This window comes from Echinops telfairi, unplaced genomic scaffold, assembly GCF_000313985.2.
Source record: "Echinops telfairi isolate 266 unplaced genomic scaffold, ASM31398v2 ScPeMD7_443;HRSCAF=831, whole genome shotgun sequence".
Lineage (NCBI taxonomy): Eukaryota > Metazoa > Chordata > Mammalia > Afrosoricida > Tenrecidae > Echinops > Echinops telfairi.
Window position 1 is genome coordinate 28,152,636 of NW_022104341.1, and position 24,399 is coordinate 28,177,034.

General features: G+C 37.6%; 1 protein-coding gene and 1 pseudogene across 4 annotated transcripts in view; both read left to right on the plus strand.

Annotated features, from left to right (window-relative positions):
• Positions 1 to 11,950, plus strand: part of ZNF644 (zinc finger protein 644) — a 108,499-nt gene extending 96,549 nt beyond the window's left edge. For all 4 annotated transcript variants that reach the window (XM_045291874.1, XM_045291875.1, XM_045291876.1 and 1 more), the window contains 2 exons: positions 7,229 to 7,331; positions 8,165 to 11,950. In XM_045291874.1, coding sequence (XP_045147809.1) covers positions 7,229 to 7,331; positions 8,165 to 8,357 — 296 coding nt within the window. In that variant the 3' untranslated portion in view covers positions 8,358 to 11,950. The remainder of the gene's footprint in view (positions 1 to 7,228; positions 7,332 to 8,164) is intronic.
• An 8,281-nt stretch (positions 11,951 to 20,231) lies between these two features.
• LOC115870152 lies at positions 20,232 to 23,791 on the plus strand (annotated as a pseudogene).
• Positions 23,792 to 24,399: the final 608 nt, after the last annotated feature.

The following is a 24,399-nucleotide window of genomic DNA, read 5'->3' on the forward strand; positions in this document are numbered from 1 at the left end:
AAGAGTGACGTATTTTCAGCCTGACTACCTGTTACCCTTGAGTCGATTCTGACTCACGGAAACCTTGTATGACAGAGGAGAGCTGCTTCATGGGGTTTTCAAAGCTGTGAATGTCTCCTGAAGCAGGCTGCCACGACTTTCTTCTTTGGAAGGTCTTCGGTGGGTTAGAACCACTGACCTTTCATACTGTTTATTACCCTTCTCTAATCATCTGTCTAGTAAAACCTGATCACCCAGCTGTAACTCAGCAAGTAACCACACTCACTGAATCAGTAGATTTGTTTTTAGGGAAAAAGAGCTTAAGAGATCCATACTATCTGAGCATAAAGTTCTTATATTTTATGATGCCCCATTTTGATCATCATTGGTTATAAAATTTAGGTTGATTTTCTTTTCCTTGGCCAACATAATCCTCCTGAGAGTCTGAACCAGCCCCCTAGCATTCTTTCTGGTTTTGTAATTTGCTAATTTTCTGGGTTTGCTTTTATATCTTGTTTGATACAACAGCTGACTTAACCTGGAGTTTTATATTTAGAGATTTCATGTCTAATGTCTTCATGTTCCCAGTTAAGAGTGGTTGTTTGCGAGGATTCCTATTCTAACATGCCTTTCCTGGTGACTGTTATATTCTAGATTGAGATAGAATAATGGGTCGTGTTGCCGGATGGGGCTACACCGTACTCGACCTGCTTTAAATGGCGTTATGAAAATAATAAAACAATCCATGTTGTTGGAGAATTGATTCTAGCTTATGAAAGCCATAAGCTTGTTATAGTAGAATTGTGCTCTGTAACGTTTTTAAGGCTGTAACCTTTCAAAAACAGATCCTGAGGGTTACCTTCCAAAATACATCTGGGTAGGTTTAAAATTCCAATCTTTAGGCTAGGAGTCCAACGCTTAACCATTTGTGCCATCCAGGGATTGTTCAGATTGGTGATTCCTCACATATTACAGATGTGAAAGAATAGGACCTGTGATTTTTGTGTGTGTGTAAAACAGCGGTTCTCAACCTTCCTAATGCCATTACCCTTTATTACGGTTCTTCCTGGTGTGGTTACCCCAGCCATAAAATTATTTTTGTTACTACTTCATCACTGTAATTTTGCCACTGTTATGAATCGGGCGACTCCTGTGAAAGGGTTGTTCGACCCGAAAGGGAGGGGTCTCAACCCACAGGTTGAGAACCACTGGTCTAGAATCCAAGGACTAAGGCCAATTCTTGCTTTCTTGTATTTAAAGTAGGGGGAACTTAGCTGAACGTTAAATAAAACAGAACATACTTGGCTAGCATCTGTTTGGTTATAGTTTGGCTTTTGGTCAAAATGTATAAAGTACAATTATTTAATCATTCCTACTAAACTTGAAATGATTATTTTGGAAATAATAAGGTTTTTAGAGGGCTGGGAATCAATTTGAAACCAAAGTGAATTAAAAATGACTAATAATTATGTATTTTAGTATTTATTCTAATTGTAGTCATAGAACATTGGTTCATATTGATAACAAGTACTTAATAAAACAGCATGCCAGTCGAGCTCACCTTGAAGGGTAAATTTGAAATGATTTTTTTTCACCTGTTGTCACAAAGTTGTGGTATATTTTAAATCTCAGCCATTTTTAACTGACCAGCAAGCAACAAGTGCCACAGGACCTTCAGAAACAATGAATGTTATTAATGTAAATGCAGTAGGAAGTGGCTAAAACTAAATGACTTCCATTTTCTCTTAAAAATGTGTAAATTTTGTCAGTTGGTACTTTAAAGTGTCATATTCATGTTTACCATTTCCCTTTCCATCTTGAATAGTGCTTGCTCAAAATCATCCCCTCTCCTTTTTAAATGTACTTGCCTTTTGACTAGACCCAAATTGAAATGAAAGACTATGCTCCGTTGTTACTCACCTCTTCCTCTGAATGGAGCATATCAGACCTCTTGCTTCGCTTAACATAGCCACCTATTTGTAGGGCAAAATCCAGGCTAGCTTTCTCTTCTAAATGAATAATCACCATAAGCCTAATACAATAAAACAAAGTGAATTTAGATATTTTAGATATTTTGCATTTCATCCTCTTCTAGGTTAATGTTATGGAGTACGTAATATAACTAATGTTACAACTGATGGCTGCTTCTACTTCAATGTATTTAGGTCATTGGGAATGCAATCTGAAAATTAGTAAGTTACATAAAGCAGAAAAAACAAAAACAAACTCATTCCTGTGTCCAATTGATTCCCAACTCATAGCTACTCCAGTGCTGTAGTTTTTATGGAAAAAAGCTCTGGTAATGCCACTAGCTGCTTCCTTGGATAATGATGAAGCTGTGTGTTGGGATTGACTCGATGGCAGTAGGTGTAAAAATTTGTACAGAAACAGACTGCCACATCTTTGTACCATGAAGCAGCTAATTGGGTTCAAACTGCTGACCTTTTGGTTTGCAGCTGAGCACTTTAACCATTGCTTTACATAACAATGTGCATAAAAGCACTTTTATTGCATATATGTACATCTAGGGAATGATTGGTTTGATTGTAGGGATATAACTAGGTATAAAGAATTGGTGTTGATCAGGGCCCACCAAGCTCAGAGGTTGATAGCCCGACTCGAGGCAGCCAATGCACAGAGAGGATCATATGGCCAGCCCCACTGTGAGATGCGACATCCTGCACTTACCCATGGCCCTACATGTGACAGCACTGGAGACACAGTGTGGGATGTGTGAAGAGCTGATCCCACCACAGTGAGGCAAAACACTGGGGGTGTGCAATAGAGCGGCGGGGGAAGCAGAGCCAGGAGGTCCAGAGGAAGTATCAAGGATGGACTTTGGGGCCAGGGCCCCAAAAGGTCAACAAAAAGACCTTGAACTATTAACAGGCTTTTCTCTTTCTTTTTTTTAATTTTTCTTTTCTTTTAGATTTTGTATGTTGGTAGCCTTTTTGTTTGTTGGTTTGTCAGTGTTGCTGCCATCGTCGCCATGTTCTTATGTGCCACTTTGTTTGGTGGCAATTTTATGTGCATATTATTATCTCTGCAGGTCTTTCAAGATAAGATAGACTGGATAAACAATGTGAGAAGATAACAATGGGACCATGGGAGAATGGGAGGGGAGGGAGGGAGGTATTGGCTAACCAAGGGACAAGGGAACAACGAGTGGTTCAAAACCAGTGTCAGGGAGGGGATGGGAGGACTGGTAGGGAGTGACCAAGGGCAATGTAACCAAGAGGAATTACTGAAACCAGAATGAAGGTTGAACATGGTAGTGGGACAGGAGGAAAGCATAAGGAAATAGAGGAAATGAGTAGGGGGCAAAGGGCATACATAGAGGCCTAAATACAGACATGTACATATTTAAATATATTTATGATTATGGGGGGAAATAGATCTATGTGCATATATTTATAGGTTTAGTAGTAGGGTAGCAGGTGGACATTGGGCCTCCTGGCATGCATTCCCTTAATACAAGAGCACTTTGTTCAGCTATAACGGTCATTCCATGATACCAACCTTCCCGACATGATCACTGAAAACAAACATGTGCATAAGCAAACGTGGCGAAGAAAGCTGATGGTGCCCGGCTATATCACAAGATATAGCATCTGGGATCTAAAGGCTTGAAGGTAAACAAGCTGCCATCTAGCTCAGAAGCAACAACACCACAGGGACGAAGCACACAAGCCCGTGTGATCACGAGGTGATGAAGGGATCAGGTAGCAGACACCAAAGAACAAAAACCATCATTGTGGGATCACCTTCCCCATATAAACGCTGAAGACGAATGTATGCATAAGTAAGTGGGTGAAGAAGGCTGATGGTGCCCAGCTATTGAGAGATATAGCGGCTGGGGTCTTAAAGGCTTAAAAGTAAATAAGCGGCCATATAGCTCAGAAGCAACAAAGCCCACATGGAAGAAGCACACCAGCATGTGTGATCACGAGGGGTCAAGGGACCAGGTATCAAGCACCGGGGTGGGGGTGGGAGGAATCATATTGTGAATGAGGGGAGCGAGTGATGGGGACCCAATGCCCATCTGTAGACAACTGGGCATCCCTTGCAGAGGGGTAGTGGGGAGGAGATGAGTCACTCAGGGTGCAGTGTAGCATTAATGAAATTCACAGCCTTCCTCTGGTTCTTAAACGCTTCCTCCCCCACACTATCATGATCCCAATTCTACCTTGCAAACTTGGTGAGACCAGAGGATGCACAACAGTGCAGGACCAGCGGTGAGAGTGGTGATACGGAGAGGGAAGGAGGGTTATAAAGGGGGAACCGATTACAAGTATCTACATATAACCTCCTCTCTGGGGGATGGGCAACAGAAAAGTGGGTGAAGGGAGACACTGGGCAGTATAAGATAGGATAAAATAATTTATAAATTATCAAGGGTTCATGAGGGAGTGGGGAGGGAGGAGGGAAGGGGAAAACGAGCTGATTCCAGGAGCCCAAGCGGAAAGCGAGAGTTCTGAGAATGATGAGGGCAACAAATGTATAAGTGTGCTTTACACAATCGATGTATGTGTGGATTGTGATAAGAGTTGTATGAGCCGCAATAAAATGATTTAAAAAAAAAGAATTGGTGTTTAAAGTATGGAAGTCCTTGTCAATTTTAATGGGCTGTAGCAGTTTACAACTCCTTTTTATAGGCCAAAGTATTAAGAGTTATGAATACAACCTTTATCATCTATATGTTGTGTTGTCTCTTATTAAAAAATTAACAATTTTTCTGTGGGTGTGGGTAATGCAGAGTGGAAGGGGTGGTATTATAAAATGCATTTTTATTTAATCTGCTAAAAATCAACAAATAACATTTAAGGAGATAAGAAATTTAGAACTTATCATGGAGATATTAATACACTACTGAAGCACTTAGATACAATTATCAGAGGTCCAAGATTTTTCATAGCTTTGCACAAGTTTCCAAGAATTCTCAGTTTATGAGCTTCTCCAACTTTACTTAAGAGTGCTGGGTATTAGAGAATGTCATTCACGTGTTTGTGGAGTTATCCTATTTTCTTCAAATATTAGTTACTACAAAAACTAGAGCATTTTCATCTAAGATTCTGATCTGATTATTCATAAAACAGCCTAAACTTTAGAATCTCCAGATCCTATATTGCAACAAAACTCAGAAAATAATTCTTTTTCCTCTTTAAAGGAGTTTTTTAAATATTTCTGTACTTCAGAGTAATTATGTCCAGTTTTATTTTTAAAGTATTACAGCATCTAAATGTAATTTACCTGCTTTGTAACTAATGTTAGCATTCTGTGATCAGTTTTAAAGGATTGTTATACTGTATTCTATTTGTATCCTATAGTAATTTATTTGAATTTTAAAGGGAATTTGAATACAATTTGGCAATTTTTATGACCAGTAATTTCATTAAAGTAAGATTTTACTTGTAACCTCATGACATGCTTCCTCTGTTCCATGTAACAGATGGGGATCATCTGTGGTTTACTTTATGGGTAGGGAAAAGTAATTGATCTCTAGTAGCATTCAGACCTTGAAGAGTGTACGAATTGTTTAGAATCCACTAAATCTAAACTGCTCTTCCAACCAACTATGCGAGAGAAGGTGTTGATTACAAAAGTACATGAAACCTCACTCTTACTACTTACTGGCTGTTAAGAGCCTCGTTTTGCTTCCTTATTCATTGTACATAAATGAGACTGCCTGGTGATTTATATTTGGGATATTGAAGAATTTCAACATGATCACTAGCAATGTGCACCTTTAAAATAAATGATGCTGAAGTGTTTACATTGTGGTAGAATAGATTTCCATTCATAAATTGTCCTAATGTCAGAGGTTAAAGTATTGACTTCCTTTTTATGTCTTACTCCAGGAACATTTGCCGAGTTCTTACTATACCTGGCACTTGATTGAGATAACTAATGAGAATTTTTATATTCCAGATTTTGATTGTTTAGCTTTGAAGTAGCCATCCTTTTATACCTTAACTTCTACTTGTTCTTTACTTATTAGACTATTCTTCTGAGGATGAGCAGAAAAAATAAATTTGAGTAGATCCTAGATTTTTACTTTTAAACAGGAAGCGGAAAGCAGTAGCTTGAATGAGATGTAGGTTTTCTCGTGTTTAATTTTCTACGTGACATTTCTGCTAGCATTGCTGCTTGACTGCCATGTGTAAGGAGCTATGTGTTTACTAGTTTTGTTATAGCATCTGTTCTTTTGGAGTCTGGACTTGGAACAGCTAATTTCACAGGGTCATTGGATAGTCAGTTCCTATTCTCTCTTACCTAGAATTTTTCCAGATTTCACATGGCAGTTAACAGAAGAAAAGTCATTTGCGTAACTTTTCTGTTATATTTATATCCTTTCCCCCCCGGGATCCCTTCTCTTTCTGCTAATTGACTAGCAGCACACTGGATTCCTATCATCCATTTATGGTATGCACAGGGATGGTGTAACTTTATCCAAAGAGCTTTAAAATGGTATGTTCTGTATATTCCTAGCTATAAAATAATCTTTATTAAATCACTCTTTTTTTAAGGTAAGCGATGAAGGAAAATAAAATATGAGAAAATTCTATAGTATTATTCAATTTTGGACCACCTAAATTTTAGACATTGTTTTATATGTCATTTAACCATACTTTTAAAATATCCCAAAATGTCAAGCATAGTCAGCATTAAACTTCTAGTCCATTTGGAAATTTGTTATGTGAGATAATCTGGATTTTAATTTTTTTAGTAAAATTAAATTTACTTGACTGTGCATGTAACACAGGGTGGATTAAAAAGTAAAGATTGTACATTTCTGCCCATTTTCAAAAGTAGGACTGGAAATAATTTTAACAGCTTTTTATTTTCTTAAAAGTAAAATGAATTGCTGTGAAAATTGATTTTTTTCATTGAATTATTTATTACATTGTTGATGTTTCCAGAAGAAGCTTTCTTACGCATGAGAGATATACTTGATGGACTAGTAATCAGATGCAAACTTAATTTTATTGTCTAGATAAAAGTTCATAATTTTCCTGGAAATGAGGAAGATTTAATCAGAAGATTTTTTGGAAAAAAATAGTATGGGAAGAATGTATGCAAATAACATCTCACTCCTGTTTGCGAGTCAATTGCAAGTTAGTGCATGCTTCAGAGAACGAGAAAATGGATGCGAAATTTTCCTAACTTGATTCCTGACCTCTTTAAAAATATATGAATATATGTATGTGTGTATAGATTTTTAAAAGTTAAGTCTTCTTCCCTTTTTTAGCCTTAGATTGTAAGCAAAAGAAATCAAGGTCAAGATCTGGAAGCAAGAAAAAATTGCTAACGTTACCTCATGGTGCTGACGAGGTTTACATTCTCCGCTGCAGGTATTTATTGCTAAATCTGTTCCGGTTCTTACTTGGTGTGGAGATGTATGACTTGTTGTGTGCTGCGGGGGTTTGAATTTGTGGGATAGGGTGCCACTTCTCAACAATCAAGTTAGAAAGAACTTTTGGAGAAAAGCTTAAATTATACTATCCTATACTTTTTTTAATTCCCGCTCTTCCTCATCCCTTCCCATGTTCCAAGCCCTCCAGCTATACTACTATCCCTTTAATATAGAAGATAGTGGACTTTATTTTTAAAAGTGAGAATTGCGGATTTTACTTTATTGAAGAGACTTAAAATTTTTTGTTTTAATTATTTGGTTAATTTGGTTTAACACACACACCAACTGTCTTAAGTTCTTTGTTGGGAATACATTTTTTATAAATATGCTATATATATATATTCATATTCATCCTCATTCACACCCCCTCTTCATACTCATGGTACATACACCAAAAACATACGCAGAGTAAGGAAATCTAAACTAGAAAAGCACCTTCCTAAGTAGTGAAGCATTTTGGAATTATAGTTGTTAATTGAAATATTGGATAAATATGTTAATTGAATATCTTGGATAAATATGAAGACCTTTGAATATATTTTAATCTTATAATAATACTCTCACAAAAACAAACCATACCAGAGTCTTATAACTGCTAAGCATATAAATTGGGGATTGTACTATTGTATTGAATTACTTTAACTTCATATTTATTTAGATACTTCGTCACACAGCCTCTCATATGTGTTCATGTTCACTCCTCATGCTTGAAGTGTTTTTAATAAAGGGAGCTGGACATGTTATGAGAACTGTTATCAATTTCTTCTGTAGGTTTTGTGGCCTAGTCTTTCGAGGACCATTGTCTGTACAGGAAGACTGGATTAAGCACTTACAACGGCACATTGTAAACGCTAATCTTCCACGGACTGGAGCTGGCATGGTGGAAGTCACGTCACTACTTAAAAAGCCTGCTTCCATTACAGAAACTTCATTTTCTCTACTAATGGCAGAAGCAGCTTCATAGAACAAGGAAACCTTTTAACTAGCAAATTTGAATTGGATGTAAATTTGAAATTCTTTCTTTTTTTTAAAGCCACATTAAATTATTCGTTTATAAATACTAAAGCAGGAAAATGGGGAAAAGCGAATTACAGTAAACAGCGCAAATTGAGTACTTAAAACAGTAAGTAGTCTATATATTTTATATAGGGTGGAAGATGTGTTTTTAAGGTTTACTACGTTTTGTCACTTGTGTTCACTCGATAAAAGATAACATGTAAGCAGCCATTTATAAACTGTTGTACATGGATACCTATTGACAGACTTATTGGAAAATTATGTTTTCTTCAGTGTTACCAGAATCACGGCTGTGTTTATTCCCCACAAGACTTGCATAGCAAAATAAGATATTATATTTTGTTTGTATGTACTTAGTGTTTTGTATAATACCAGGAACCGCTAACTAAATTTACTCAACTTAGGGCATTAAATATCATGTACTTCATAGTTTGAGACTGTTCACTCAAATAGGGCAATGAGTACTATTCTATATAGATGTGTAAGTGTTTTTTTTTAATCACGAAACGGTTTTTTTTATACTAAAAAGTGGAGGGAGATTTGTTTAAACAAATATTTCTAAAAGAAATATGTACATAGTCCTGGAAATTATTTGTGGTAAGGAAATATTCTTTACTCCAGTTGCATTTCTCAGACAATACAGTGGTGCATCCATGCTACCTCCTACTTTGTCAACAAAGATGCTATTTACCCTTTACATTTTTGTATCATAATAGATTCTAAAAAAATCTAATGTTCTTTATTGCAAGACATCCTTTTGTTAACAGACTTGTTGCTCTTTAATGTTTTATCTAAAATTTGACATGCTTACAGGACAGGTTTGCCTCCTTATTTAACATTGTAGAAATGTAATTAATAAATGATGCTCACTACACAATTTAGAATAGACTTTCTCATTTATATTCTCTTCCAAATTTGATCAGTTAGCAAAACTTAATACATCGATTGACATATTTCTACTTATGATGAGAATGTTTACAATATAAATTTTAGAACTTGTTTTGGATGTAATTATATGTACGAAAATCATGTAACACTATGCTCATGCTAAGAACCGACATAATGGAATTAATGAAATAAATGTGCTGTGAGGAATGGAAAAAATGGTGCAGGTGTCTTGGTCATGATAAATTGTGATTTTCCTTTTGAACTCTTTCCAAAAACAAATTAGTTCCTTTAGTTTGAAAATAGATTATTTTATAAAAAAGGGTTTTTGTATGCAAGCACCATTTCATTTTATTTCATGTACTGTGGCTAATACTATAGTTGAGCCAAGGATATGCATCGATACTTTCTTCATCTGTAAATAAAGTTAAAAACAGTGAAAATCAGGAGTATTTTGGTAGAGTATATATACATACCTCACTGCCAGTGAAATTGCTTTCCTATGGTATATATCTCCTTACCAGAAAAATCTCTAAATAAAAAAAAGGCTTAAAGAAAACCATAATGTCTATAATGTGAAGCATTTTTTAAATTTTTATCATTTCACAGGTGGAAGTAGTCTATTTGAGTGTGACTTTAATTTGATTTGAAATGTTTCTATTTAGGAGGTTGCTTTATTCACAGGACAGTTTTGCCAGAAGCACTGCAGATGTCAGTATATAATGTCTTTGAGATAGGTCATGTTTTACTTTATGACTATTCAAACCTCTCATTCCAGAACCACCTTTTAGGTAAAATTAGGAAGTCAAATTAGTCAAGGTTTTTTAGAGTAAGAGAAACTATAGATTTGGCCATAGGAAGAGTAAAGATTGAGAGAGTTGTGGCACAGTGTCTACTCATAGTCTGGAGACAGAATGCTCCCTAGGGAAAACGCCTTTTCGTTCTTAGGATCTTCACCTGATTGGTTCACATTTACCCACATTGTGGAAGTGAAAGTCACTGCCATCTAGTCACTTCCAGTTCACAGTAACTGTACAGGCCAGAGTTGAGCTGCTCCGTGAGGTTTCTGAGGCTGTCAATCTTCACAAAAGCAAACTGCCTTACTTTTCTCCCTGGGGTGGCTGGTGTGAGTTGAACCACCAACCTTTCCGTTATACAACTGTTTAACACCAACCGATGTAATCACATGTAACCACTTCATAATAACAGTAACTAGACTAATGCCTTTGCTATTCTACCTACCCAAGTTCATACTTAAAATCACACGGTACGAGGTCAGGGAAAAGCAATTGTATGTTATTTTCAAATTTTCAGGAGATTAAATGGAAATTGTACATTTGCCCATAATGATAAAGTATTAGGTTTAGTTGGAAGACATTAAAGAGTCATAAAGAAGACATTCAAAGAGTTCATGGAAAAATTCCATATCTTGTAGCGCCACTTCTCCATAAATTCTTTGAAGTGGAGTTCAACAAAGCAAAACTATAACCTAGGGTTCCTGGTGGTACGGTTAGCAGTCACGAGGGCCCTTTTCAACGCGAATCTTTACAATTAGCATGATTTTATCTTGTTGAGCCAACTGTCAACATGTGTGAATAGAAGTACATAGTTACACTTTGTAAGTTTCAGAGTCAAATCTAAATAGTTTGTTTTTATTATGTTGAGCTATATGTAAAACATTTATTTCTCCTCCTAGATATAAAATAATTAAATCATCAAGAGAATAAAGTCATGTTAAACATGAGGAATTCCAGAAAAGTAAAGTAAACAAAGAGCATTTTTCATAATAAGGATATTGGAGTGATACATTTTAAAGAATTCTTTAAGAAATATTCAAAGTTTTTTATTTTTTAAAAAGAAAGTTAATATATTTTCATTTGGCTTCCAATAGAAAACTATAAAATATTATCACAAGGAACATTGTAGTTCTTCATGTTCAGAATTTGACTACATTAGTTAATACTCAGTATTAATAAATATCTTTTTAATTTAATTTTTTTCTTTTTAATTTTATCATTGCTTAGTAGTTGAGCTTCTCTGTAGCATTAGGTGTTTTCATTTTTGTATGTTTGTTTTGATTTAGTCAGTAAGAAAGGTTGAGTATTGACTAGCAAGCCAAAAATATTTTCTCCAAAATGTAATATTTTCCACTATTCTTCTTTATTGTACATTAAAACTATGGCATGAATCATGTCTCTGTTTGAGATTTCACTCATATAATTATGGCTTTGGATGATTGCACATATTTGGTAGTAATTTCATAAGAAAACGTTTCTGAAGAACATAAACACATAAGCTCTCAGGGACTGTGCAGTTGGAGCATATCAGTCCAATGGATAACTGGTGTTTTCCTCATTATGAAAGTCAAAACTATATGCTCATTTTATGAATATTAGAAAAAGTGGGGGGAATCTCCTGTGGTATTATCAAAGACAACTACTTTTTAAAGTTTGGTACATTTCTCTTGTCTTATGGTTTCAATATCATTATGATCATAATGTATTAAATATCCTGTTTGCTAAAGCCTTTTAAGATTTGAGAGCTGCATTATAGAGGGAGGTGTGTACTATGTTGGTGTTATTTTGATTATCAAAAATACTCAAATAGTGGAATGCTTACAGAGACAACAATAGTAAATAAAACTTATAGAATTGATAACCTCTTATTGTGTGCTTCTTAGATCACACCAAAGCCAAAATGAACAAAGAATAGATGTAATCTAATAACTGACTATCTCTTTGGTTTTTTGTTGTTGTTAATAAAATATTAGACAAGAAAAAATATTTCTCCCACATTAAAATTTTGTCATATACCCTCCTAGTTATTTTTCTGGTTATAGACCTGATTTTCCTTTGTTTAAAAAAAAATGAGGTCGTGCTATGTAGAGAATGACCCTTTCTTCTCATAGAAGTAGATCCCCAAGCTTTTTCATAATACTAAGTATTATCTTAAATATCCTTTTAATTTTTACATAATGTTGCACTGTACCTTACACTATGCTCCCATTGGTAATCATTTTGTGTTGTCTGCGGGTTTTTGGAAAGAGTGCTTTTGATGAACACCTTTGCAATAAATTTTTGTTCACATTCTAAATTATTTTCTTACAATTTTTTAGTAGTGGAATTGGTAGATCAATGATTTGGATATTACCCACATATTTACGGCTATGTGTAATTCCCAAATTGTATCCAGAAAGATCATATAACTATATACTTCTACTTGCAGTGTATGGGAATTGCTTACGATTCTTATCTCACCCTTACCAATGTATTCTTTAAAACAAAATAAAACTTTGCTTATTTAATAGGTAAAAAGTAGTATCTTTTTTTCTAACTTTAAGGTTTAAAATATGAACAAGCATGTAACTGTTTTGCTAGATGATGTGCTAAAATAATTTTAGCTCTGATTTAGTAGTTGGCTACTGGGACAACCAGAATAAATGCTTCTTAACTTGATTTCCAAGATATTTTTGGCTATTTTAAAATTTGTTTCAATTTTTTTGCATGTGTGTGCCTTAAGTACATTTTTCTGAAAATTCCATAGTAATCATCAGATGCTTAGAAAAATAATAGTAATGACTATTTTGAAAGCAACATATGTCACCAAATTAATCGCCAAATGGTTTATGATTTTGCATATAATGCTAGACAGATTCTAACCATATTAACCATTGAGTCCTTTGGCATAAGTCTATTTGTTTTCCTGTGATTGGAAAAGAGATGGTGTTAAAGGTGAATTGTATATTTTCTGGAAAGGTTGGGATAAAAATATGATTTAGGTACAAATTTGGTTGTAAACTTAATATTTTATGTTAGAAAGCTTTACATCTAGTTGTTCCTTACAGTTAAGGTTGACCCATGGGATTTATTTTTCTTTTGGTTAGTTTAGCAAATTACAGCAAATGCTTTTAAGCAATGGGCTCTGGCTAATTTTTTGGCTTGTTTCTAACTTAGTACATTTTGGAGTATATTTTAAAATTCACTATACCCCGTTTCTTTTTCAGGAACCTAAGAGGGTAAGTCAAAAAGTATTCTAACTAGAATCTAAGGATTCCAGTCCATACATGCACAGTGTATTCAAACAAAAAATGATTAAATATGTTTCCACCCTTCGTGGATGTCTGCAAACAAGTTCTCTCAGTAATACACTTGTCGTAGTGTCCTTTGGGTGTCTTCTTAAAACAAAAATTACCTTTTATGCTTCAGCTTTGAGGCGAAGACTGAAAGCAAATTTTTAATCAAGCCCAGTGGACAACTTTTTCAAGCACTGAAGCTTTGTAAGAAGGCCCTGGAAATGTGACCCCACACAGAACAAGAGCTTTTCCGCGGCTTGAGGAAGGCCAGGAAGACCTCAGAAATGAGCCTCGAGAGGGAAATCATCCACCTTGGCGAATAAAGAGCCTGGCAAAAATCCAGAAACTGGTGGGAGACAACCAAAGAATTAACAACTGAGGTTGGCATCTCACATGGCTTGGCGCGTTCAATTTTTCACAAAAATCAGCTGATCTTTTCATCTGCGTTTTAAGCGAAATCAAGCGTTCAAAGATTATGTTAATGGAATTAGCCATAACTTGAGATGAGTGTTGGATATAACAATAGGATTCGGAGAGCTAGGTCTAATCAGCTCAGCGACTTTGGCCAGGATCTGCTAAACTCAAAAACTCTCAGTCATCGAGTCAATGCTAACTCATAGCGACCCTGTAAGACAAAGTAGAACTGCTATGGGTTTCCAAGATTCTATGACTCTTTGCTGCAGTAGTAGAAAGCTTCATCTTTCTCCTGTAGAGCCACTGGTGCTTTTGAACTGCAGATCTTGCTAGCTGCCCAACACATAATCCCTATACCACCAGGACTCCCCAGGGATCTGCTAGGCCAGCTAAATTCAAAGAAGAGAGGTCAGCTTTGAAGGTGATGACAACTACTTCTTAGAGATTCCACGGGATAATCTTGATAGATTTTTCTCAAATGAAACAGAATGATCACGGGAGCTTATTATGTAGAAGTTACAAGAAAATGGAAAACTACATATGTGACAAAACAGCCAGGGAAATTGCACCAATGTGTTTTCCCCCCTATTAATCATGATAGTGCACTTGCTCATTCTTCAGAGGGAGCAAGGGCTGTCCTTGCAATTTTTGCTGGAAAGCTCGCCCTGTCTACCTTGCAGTCCTGATCTTGCCTCTGTAGGCATTTTGTTCCCAAATCTCAACATTTCATAGAAACACATGATTTGAGTTCCATGAGTTGCCAAAACTGTTCTTCAAGAGTGCAGAATTCTGGGGAAGACTTAAAAGGAAACAGCCCTTGGAAGTTTATAGACTTCTTAAATGGAAGATATATCAAGAAACAATTGCTTCCCATTTTGATTTCTTCATTTAATGGTTCAGTGATTATGTAGCAATATTTTAAATTTATTCTCATAAATATCTCTTACAAGTATGATAAATTTGTGCTCATTTTCCTTGAAATTAAGTAACCTAGCATATCGTGTGAATTTTGCCGTCTTTTAGCTCTTGCTTTATTGTATTGATGCTTAACTTTCATATGTTCTTACACTGTCAAAGCGCTGTAGTACAAGATTGACAGCTAGAAGAATTCCTGCCCTGCTCCAGATTTTAATGGGGAAGATTTGCCTGTTTAATCATTAGCTATGCTTTTACCAAAAGTTTCTCAAAGATGGAATTTTATCAAATGAAAAAATTTATTTCTTGCTGGATAAGCTATTTTGCTTAATTTTAACAAGATATGAATTATGAATTTTAATTGTCAAATGATATTTCTCCTTTATTTGTATATCATTGACTTTTTAAAATAGTAAACTAACATCTCTGGGGTGAGTCTTTTTCCTTAGAATAGTGTTGTTATTATTATTTTTTTTAAGATTTAAAATTTTTTTCTATACAATTTGTACATAGTATTCCCTTACAAGTTATGTAATCTCCATATTGTTAGCTCCTCTTTGATTCTAGCATATCTTTTTTCCTTTGTAATTTAACTTGCTGAAAGTAATGTCTGAAGATTTTGTGTGTTTTTATTAGCCCTTTAAGATGTGCTCTTGATATTCATCAACTCTCCATTTTCAGCTTCTAAGGCTTATGGCTTCATTTACTTTCAGCCTTTCTGGTCTTCAAATCACATACGTGTGAGGCTATGTGTTTTCCTATGCATGTCAACTTGACCACATCCCATGGCTCTGGTCTTAGAGAACTGCTGTTACTATTCATTTATTAGCTTACATTTCAGATTGTTTTGCAAATTTCTCTGTTAATTCATTGTGTTTGAAAATAATAAGTAATCTCTTTTGGGGGGTGCCTAAAGCTTGTGTGTGTGTGTGTGTGTGTGTGTGTGTAAAACGTATGGAAGATATATATATATATCTTATACACTGTACTTAACCTGTCATATTCTGAGTGGTATGTATGTAAGGACTGATGGTTACTGTGTTCGTTTTGTGTGTTAGGCAGTGTCCTCTAGGGAAGCAAAACCAGGATGCTTGTGATTTTACATAGGTAGATAAATGTACATAGTGAAAACCAATATAACAATACAAAAAGCTCAGTCTGATTCACTTTCATGAGTCAGTTAATATACTGAAGGTTTTCCAGCTCACATGGCCACTAACCCAAAGCCAGGAAAATGGGTGGTGAGGTGTAGCAGCTACCAGTAGCACAGCATGGGGAAACAAGTGGCAGTGGAGCCTCAAAAGTGTAGCCATGCAAGGTGGCTTGCTAGAAGTGCAGCATCCAGAGTGGTGACAAGATTACCAGAGTCAACCCACAGGCAGCAGATACAACCAGGTGGAGCTGCGCTGCAGGGTTGAGCAGCAAGGCACACTGATGTGGCAGTGTGGAGTGCTACAGGGCCACAGGGGCCACAGGTAGCACAACACATGTGACCGAGGCAGGGTAGCTGGATTAAACAGTGTAGTGGTCCTACTACAAGAGGTTGGGAAGTGGGGGGGAGGGGGGGGGATTCTTGAGTTCTCTGAAGTCTCTCTCCCCATCCAAGGCAAAGAGGACACAGTCTTCCCGTTCATCTCCTTTTTGATGTCGAGGAGGCTAGCACTATTACATAGGGGCCAGAACTGTTGCTATTGCTTTTCCCCAGGAACTGAAAGATTACCGAGTCACACTCTCCCTGGGATGTGCTATGTAGCTTCAATATATATGGAAAGCTTCATTGCAGTTCTCTTTTCTCTAACCATTCAGCAGAGCCATAGGCGGCACTTAACATGCACACCAGTTGCCTGTAAGTCCCAGAGCAATTTGACTTAGAAGAAGCTAAAACTTTAGTGTTGGATGCGAAGATAAGGAAGCTCATATGATGCCCCCCATGGTCCGATAATACCCTTATCTTTAAAACTTTTATCTAACACTCATTTCAATGTTCTGTATCCTTTCTTCCCATGACACACAGACCTTAGTATCTTTACTTCCCTCCCATATGACAACCTCTTATTCTGTAATCACCCAAAATTTACACATTATTTTTCAGTCAATGCATTTTATCCCTTAAGGTGTTCTTCTTGTGCAAATGTAGTATTTGCATCATTTCTTCTTGCAGTCTACACACACACACACAGAAAGGACCTATGGATGGTAAGCTATCATGAGTCTATATATCTGAAGTTTTACTTAATTATTGTTTGAGGGCAGAATAGTTTTTCCCCTTAGACCTCTGAATATATAGTCCATTCTTTTATATCTGTATTTCTAGTGGTAATCTGATAGCATCTGATCTTTGCCAATCTTTCCTCCCCTCTCTTATTACATATTTTCTGTTTTTTATAAGTTTCTGTTTTCTTCTTGTGTAACTACTTTTGGGTAGATGTTAGAACTTCTGAATCAATCCTCCATCTCTCTTTTAATTTTTATTGCCTTTATAAAATCCGTTTGTAATGTGATCTGGAAGAATCCCTTTTTTACATCTTTTAGTTCATTAATGGACTCTGAAGTCAAGACTCTGATAGTCACCGTATCAACTTTCTCTCATGATTTGTTTGGGGATGTGGTTTTTTTTTTATTTGGCACTTTTCTAAGATGTTTAATTGTTTTTAAAATACTCATGAATGCAGTTTCTCTTGACTGTATTGGGATGCTAATTATATATGATATTCAAGCCTTCTTTGGGCTCTGATTAGTGAACATGGGTGGTGCAGTAGTTAAAAGTGCTTGGCCGCTAGTGGAAAGTTGAGTGGTGTTAAATCACTAGCCATTCCGTGGGACAGTGCTTTCCTGAGGATTTATAGCCTTGGATGCGATATGCAGCCGTTCCGCTTTCTCCTGTAGGGGCATTGAGTTAGAATTTGCTTGACTCTCCCTGACATCTAGTTTTTCTAATTTTAAAATTTGCAGCAAAGATAAATAACCCATATACAGATATCCTCTCTCAAACTTAGACATATCTATCGGTATATTCCCACCTCTACACTGATTCAGCCTTTGGGTCGATCTGTGCATCTTACTTGTAGATTACCACTATAGCAGGATTGTGTATAGACAGTATCTCTCTGTTGCCCTTACTCTTGCACTACTCCCAGTATCTTCCTCTGCTTCTATCATTTTTTAACTGACCTCCCTCTTATTGTATATTGCCTTCCCCTTCACCCAAGTTAGCATGGTCTACCCTCTAGCCAGTGATTTATCCTCTTCCCCTTTCAGCCCTGGTAACCATCAAAGAATGTTTCTTTTAGATTGACTTATTTCACACATATTAATAAAGTGGGTTCAGTCATGATATAAGGTGTTTTGCTGACTCATTGGCATAGTTTTCTTGTGTGTGTGTGTGTGTGTGTGTACTAGTGTTAGTTTGCCCTGGACATTTGTTTCCATCTTTTTGCTATTGTGAATAGTGCTGTGATGAACTTAGCTGTTCTTTTACATAAAGTGACAGTATCTCTAAGGTGAACTAAAGACAGGTGGAAACCACAGATGCACTTATTTCTAGTCCCAGTACAAGAATAATTAGTTCTTATAGGAACTTCTTGATGTTCGACCTCATAAAGAGATCACCGAAGATACGGGTGTTGTAACAAAGTGTGATGAAGAAATTAGATGGTGCCTGACTATCAGAAAGAATAGTATCTCGAGCCTTAAAGGCTTGTTTACCATTTAAGTGAGGTGTCAACCAAGTCCACATGGAAGAAGCACACTAGCCTGTGTGATCCACGGATTATAAATAAATATATATAACCCAAATATAGAGAGTGGCAACAGAAAAAAATGGGAACATCTGGTTTGCTGAAAGCTATGGATGGCAGTGGGAGCTCCAGAACCATTTGCAGGATCCACACATAGACTTGGCCTCCAGTGAATTCCCTCTGATCAAACTAGAGACATAGCTACCAGACAGAGAGCATTGTAACGTGCATTATGGTAGATGCAGTTATGTGTTGGTCTGTGATCTGCAAGGTAGGCAGTTCAAAACCATCAGCCATTCCACAGGAGAAAGACGGGGCTTTCTACTCCAGTGAACAGGTACAGTCTTGGAAACCCACAAGGGAGTCACTATGAGTCGGCATTGAGTCACTCAATGCCAGTGAATTAACTCAAAATGTATTATCATTTTTCCCCCTCTCTTTTAAAGCCATTTTAAACATGTTTCAGCAAGCAAGGCTGTGTCATCTGTATATCGCAGGCTGTTAATGAGCCTTCCTCCCATGAGGCCAGATTCTTCATGTAATTCAGCGTCTCAGACATAGAGGGCTTCAAAGCAGTCAGTCCCTTAACCTCTGATCTCAGTTTTGTATTCTTCTAGGAATTCTTTCCTAGGATTTTGCTAGCAGTTGGCACATGCAGCTACAGAGTACTCCTTTCAGGTAACCACGCTAACGGGCTGTTGTGCCCTTTCAGAATGAAAACATCACTTAACAAATAGGAAACATATCGTGGGGACATAGTCTTTTGAGACTCTTGTTTCCATTTTATACATAGTATATTGAAGTTCAAAGATTATGGGTCAGAGTTTCGTGAAGCCTGTTCTTACCCAGAAGGCCAGTACAATGAAGATGTAAGACCATTCACTGGGAAGACTGAAGAAACTTCAGTTCTCTCATACACAAATTGGAAGATTCATTTTCTCTTTTAGGCATCTGCTAGCTACTACCATATTTCCTTCTCAGACACAGCAGGCAAATGCCCTTCTCCTTAAAAGCCAGGCTAACGTAGTCGTAACACTGACTATTTGAAACGATGATTGGAGAGCTTCAATACATGGTCTGCTGTGGCATTAGACACACAGAACTTGAGAGAAGTGACTTTCTCCCTTATACACTGTTAAAACCAAAGGGCTCTAAATGGTAATGTTTGCACGAGTACATATTTTTTTATCCTCACGACTTATTTTCGGGATGATCTGCTGAACTGCCTAAAAACACAAGTAAAATGAAACCTTTGCAGTTTTCTATGTGTATCTATGAGTAGGTGGGATTTGTAGATGAGCTACCAATAGCATTAATAAACTTTTTCCCCTGAGAACTCTTTAGAAGGAAGAAAAATCTGAGCCTGCTTGTTCTTATTCTTTCCCATCTCCTCCTTCCTTCCTCTTTTAAAAACCCTTTTACTTTGACCCAGGTGCTACCAGACTACACCACTCACTGTTTCCCCCTTGTAGCACCAGGGTGCAAAGAAATCCATGAAGACTTTCAGCTCCTGGTCATTCTCCATAACACTACCCCTGTCCTAAATTTTGAAGATATCACATGTCCACTAACACTGAACAAATTTCCAAAGGAGTTGAGAATTACCGTATACTAGAAGGAGCGACAGATGCAAAGATGAGGCTGCAGGGACATGGCTGATGTGCTAGCCATGGAATAGCATTTGCTAGGAATGGCAGAAAGGGCTATTTGGAGAAAAGGGAAAGCAAGAACTAAAGAGGGAGATCAAGTCAGGATATGTAGAGCTTTGCCACATAGTGCCTGTCTGCCCTTGTAAGGCATGTGCAATCAGACCGCTCCAACAAATCATTCTGCTGCAGACATCCCCATGATTGACCTGCGCCTTGTCTGTATCCATGCCTTCCAAGCCCCACTTGATTCTCAGTGCCAGTGCTCCTACTCTGGATGAGCACTGTCCGCTGACCTTCTGTCCTTTAGTCACCCAGACCTCGGTCCTCTACCGCTTTGTCTACTCTTGGTAAAATGCCAACCCAGTGAGGTCGACCCTCCACACTTACCATGTTGTTGGCCCTTGCTAAGAAGGAGAGCTTCAAAACAAAAAAGCAAACTCGCTTTTGGCCTTTACTATTGTTTCTGGTGTCAACGCAACTCCTTTTCCTTTTAAAGCAAAATTTCTTGTCCATATATTCTGAGCTCTTATTATATATCAGGGATAGTTCAAATATTTTACATATACCAATTTTATTCTCATAGCAACCCGAAGAAGATGAAAATCCATGTAAGATAAGAGGTTAGGAAGCGCCTCTTTGCTAGGGTTACAATTAGGAAATTGTGAAGGGAAGTTGAAATCTAGGCTGTCTGGCAGCAGACCCCTTGCTATTTCTGGTTCCGGCTCTTGGCTACCCTGTGTGCCACAGAATAAGACTGCCCGGCCCTGCACCATCCTCACAATTGTTCCTATTGTTGTTTGGCTTTTTTTGCCGGCGTTCTACCAAGCATGATGTCTTCCAAGGGCCGGCCCTTCCTGGTAACAAGTCCAAAGTACACAAGTTGAAGGCTTGCCATCCTTGCACGATTCTGGCTATATTTTAAAACAAATCTGTTTATTCTAGCAGCCTATGATATATTTAATATTCTTCACCAACACCATTATCCAAATGCATCAGTATTTCTCCAGTTTTCCTTATCATTGTCCAGCTTTCCCATACATATGAAAGGATAGAAACACTATTGCTTGGGTCAAGCACTCCTTTCTTAACCTGCAGTGTGGCACCTTTGCCCCGTAACAGGTAACCAGATAACCATCCAAATTTCCTGGCAGAGACAAATTTCCTAGCAGAGACATGAGCACCTTCAGTGTGCTGAATGTGCAAATGAGGCATTTCAACTCACCTGCCAGTCAATGGAGTTGGTTTTACACCACTGCCTTCAGAGCGTTTCTGTGGCAGATTTGCCCAATGCAGTAACGCATCCTTTGATTTCTTGACTTCTTCCTTGAGTGTTGATTGTGGGCGGGCCCACATAAAATGTAATCATTGACAGCGCCAATTTTTTCTCCATATATCATGATGCCTTTGTTTCAGTTGTAAGGATTTTGGTTTTCTTCATATTGCGGAAAGCATACTTCAACTGGAAGTTCTCTTCACTGTCAACAATCAAGGCCATGTCATCTGCATATCACAGCTAGCTAATGAGTTTTCTCAAAGTGGGTGATTCCACCTCGTTGGGGTGCTAGAACAACCCAGTGGGGCTGCAAAACCAGATACTCACACTTTGCCCTACATTACGGGCTATTGTACAAAAGTTGAATTGCCAAAGGGGCACTGAGTAATTTTCTTTTTTCTAAAGAGGATTGCAGGCCAAGTAAGTTTTTTTGTTTGTTTGTTTTTCCCAAGTAGCTTTTGGAAGCTATGGTCTAGTCACATTCTCTGCAGTGTTATCTGTAGTTATGGTCCACGCAGTTGAATGCCTTTGCATAGTCAGTAAAAAACAAGGAAACCATCTTTCTGGTATTCTTTGCTTTCAGCCAAGATCCATCTGTCACCAGCACTGATACCCTGGTTCTGCTTCTAATGAATCAGCTTGGATTGTTGGCAGTTCTTTGATGATGTGCTGCTACAACTGGTTTTGAATTCTCATCCACAAGACCTTCCTTGCTTGTGAAAATAATCACATTGTGATTTCTGCCTTCTGTGGAGTCCTTTTTCTTTAGAATGGGCACACATGAGTCTCTTGTAGTTGGATGGCCAGGTAACGGTCAACCAAATTTCCTGGCATAGACAAATGAGAACCTCCAGTGACGTGTCAGTTTGCTAAATAAATGTGAGAATGAACATGTCCATTGGGATTCTCTCAATCCATGGTCCCCTTCCTCCACGACCATCAGTTCTTTGTCCTGTGCTACCCTGTGAAGTGGTTGAATGTCAACCAATTCCTTTTAGTACACTAACTTCCTTTCTTCAGAGTCTATGCTTTTAACTAGTATGATCAAGAGTACAGTTTTCTAAAATCCAATTCTGTTGCAGACACATTTTAGTGGCACACCCCACTTTCTGAAACAAGTTTACCCATGCTCAGTCTTCTTTCTGTAGCAGTGCTGATGCGAATACGTGCTGGTTATTTCATGTAACCAGAAAGTTAAAAATGATTGCCTTTAGATTGAGGGTGTTTTCTCTTGTGAAATCTTTTGAACTTAGCCTTTCCCCCTCTTCCTTTGGTAGAAATGCAAACTCTGCTTCGTATACCTACCACATAGTAGACCAAATAAGAACCAGAATGGGGTTCAGGGGACAAGAGTTCTACAGAATGCTGTTCACCTTGACCTCTAGTCCAGAACAAAAGAGTCCCTGGGTTGCATCAGATTAATAATAAGTAAGAGTTCTTTTTCCGGGTTACCCTTTGTGCACTTGCTCCTTTGGAATTTGTGGCGCATAGATGATAGATTTAAAAACAATAGTAATCGGGGATCTTGTACTTTCTACTAAAGGGCAGGGAAAGCATATTTAAAAATTAGAATTTGGGCTACTTAGTCCACCGCTTTGCAGGAGGCCACAGTGAAGCCTGAGCCGAAACTGTCTGGAAACCAGTCCTGACAATGGTGTCCCTGGGGCCCTGAGCGCAGGCGTCACTAAACTGATGAAGCAAAGGAACCGGTTAAACAAGTGTCAGATGTGGTTGGTCTGAAATTTGAAACAAATACATGCAGTTCTAGTTGCACCGGAGAGGGCACAGTTAAAGCATGCAACTCAGAAAAAAATTCTCCATGTTGACAACCATAGTGGGGCTTCCTGCTGATGCTAGACTTCATGGGGCAGGAGTGTTTGGGTTACAGTCTTGTATCTGACAGACCTCTTCCTGTGTCTTATATCTCTGATGGGATGCAAAAGTCAGATACCAACTCGGCAATGCTGGAGCCCAAATAGTGTGAGGCAGCTCATTGATGATACGGAGGATGATAGGGACCCTCGGGTTTTCCAAACCTGTCCACCTGCTAACTGTTTTGACTGCGGAGCTACGTTCATTGGTGCTCTATCTCAAATCAGCTCGCACTTCAAGAGTCGTATATCTGAGTTTGTGGAAAGCAATTTGAATGAACTGGTTAAAATGTGGTTTGCTTGTCCTTAAGAGCCTAACAATAAAGAATGTTTCCTTCAGTATTGTTAATAAAGACTTAAGAGTTTACCGTCTATGATGGTGATGAAGATGGATGTTTCTCTGTTCTGGGAAGGTCTTGGAGAAAGACCGCCGACAAGGGCTCAGCCTACTCACCCTTCTGATGCACCTGCAGGAAGGCTGCTGAGCCGTGGGACATTCGGTGATCAATGGGTTTGCATATGTAGTATCAGCTACTCAAGAATGCAGGAACAAAGACCTGAATGACAGTGATCCATACTCTAAGAACCAAAAGATGCAGTATGCCAGAATGCTATGTTTTAAGAATCAGTCCAGGTGTGAAGTTTTGGTGTGTTTTGTTTTCCAATCAACCTAATGGAAACCCTGTACGGCAGTGGTTCTCAACCTTTCTCATGCTGCGACCCTTTAATACAGTTGTGGTGACCCCCCAACCATAACATTATTTTCGTTACTACTTCATAACTAATTTTGCTACTACTATGAATCGGGCAACCCCTGTGAAAAGGTCGTTTGACCCCCAAAGGGGTCACGACCCACAGGTTGAGAATCGCTGCTATAATGGGTTTTAAGAGTGGGGGGAGGGCATTGGAAGAGTCTTTATAATTTCTAGAAAGTTATAGGATATCGATATTACGATTTTAATATTTTAAAATGCCTTTATTTAAGACAAAATCGTTTCACCTGTAAAGCAATTAGAATTTTAAAACTCTTAAATTGTAATTATTTTCTTTGGAACCTAACCTGACCATGAGAACTTAGTTAAAAGAGTTACCTGTAATTCATTATTCATTTCCTTTTTACTTTTATCTTACATTGTTACATTGCATTTGGGGAGAGGATAAATTCCATTAAAT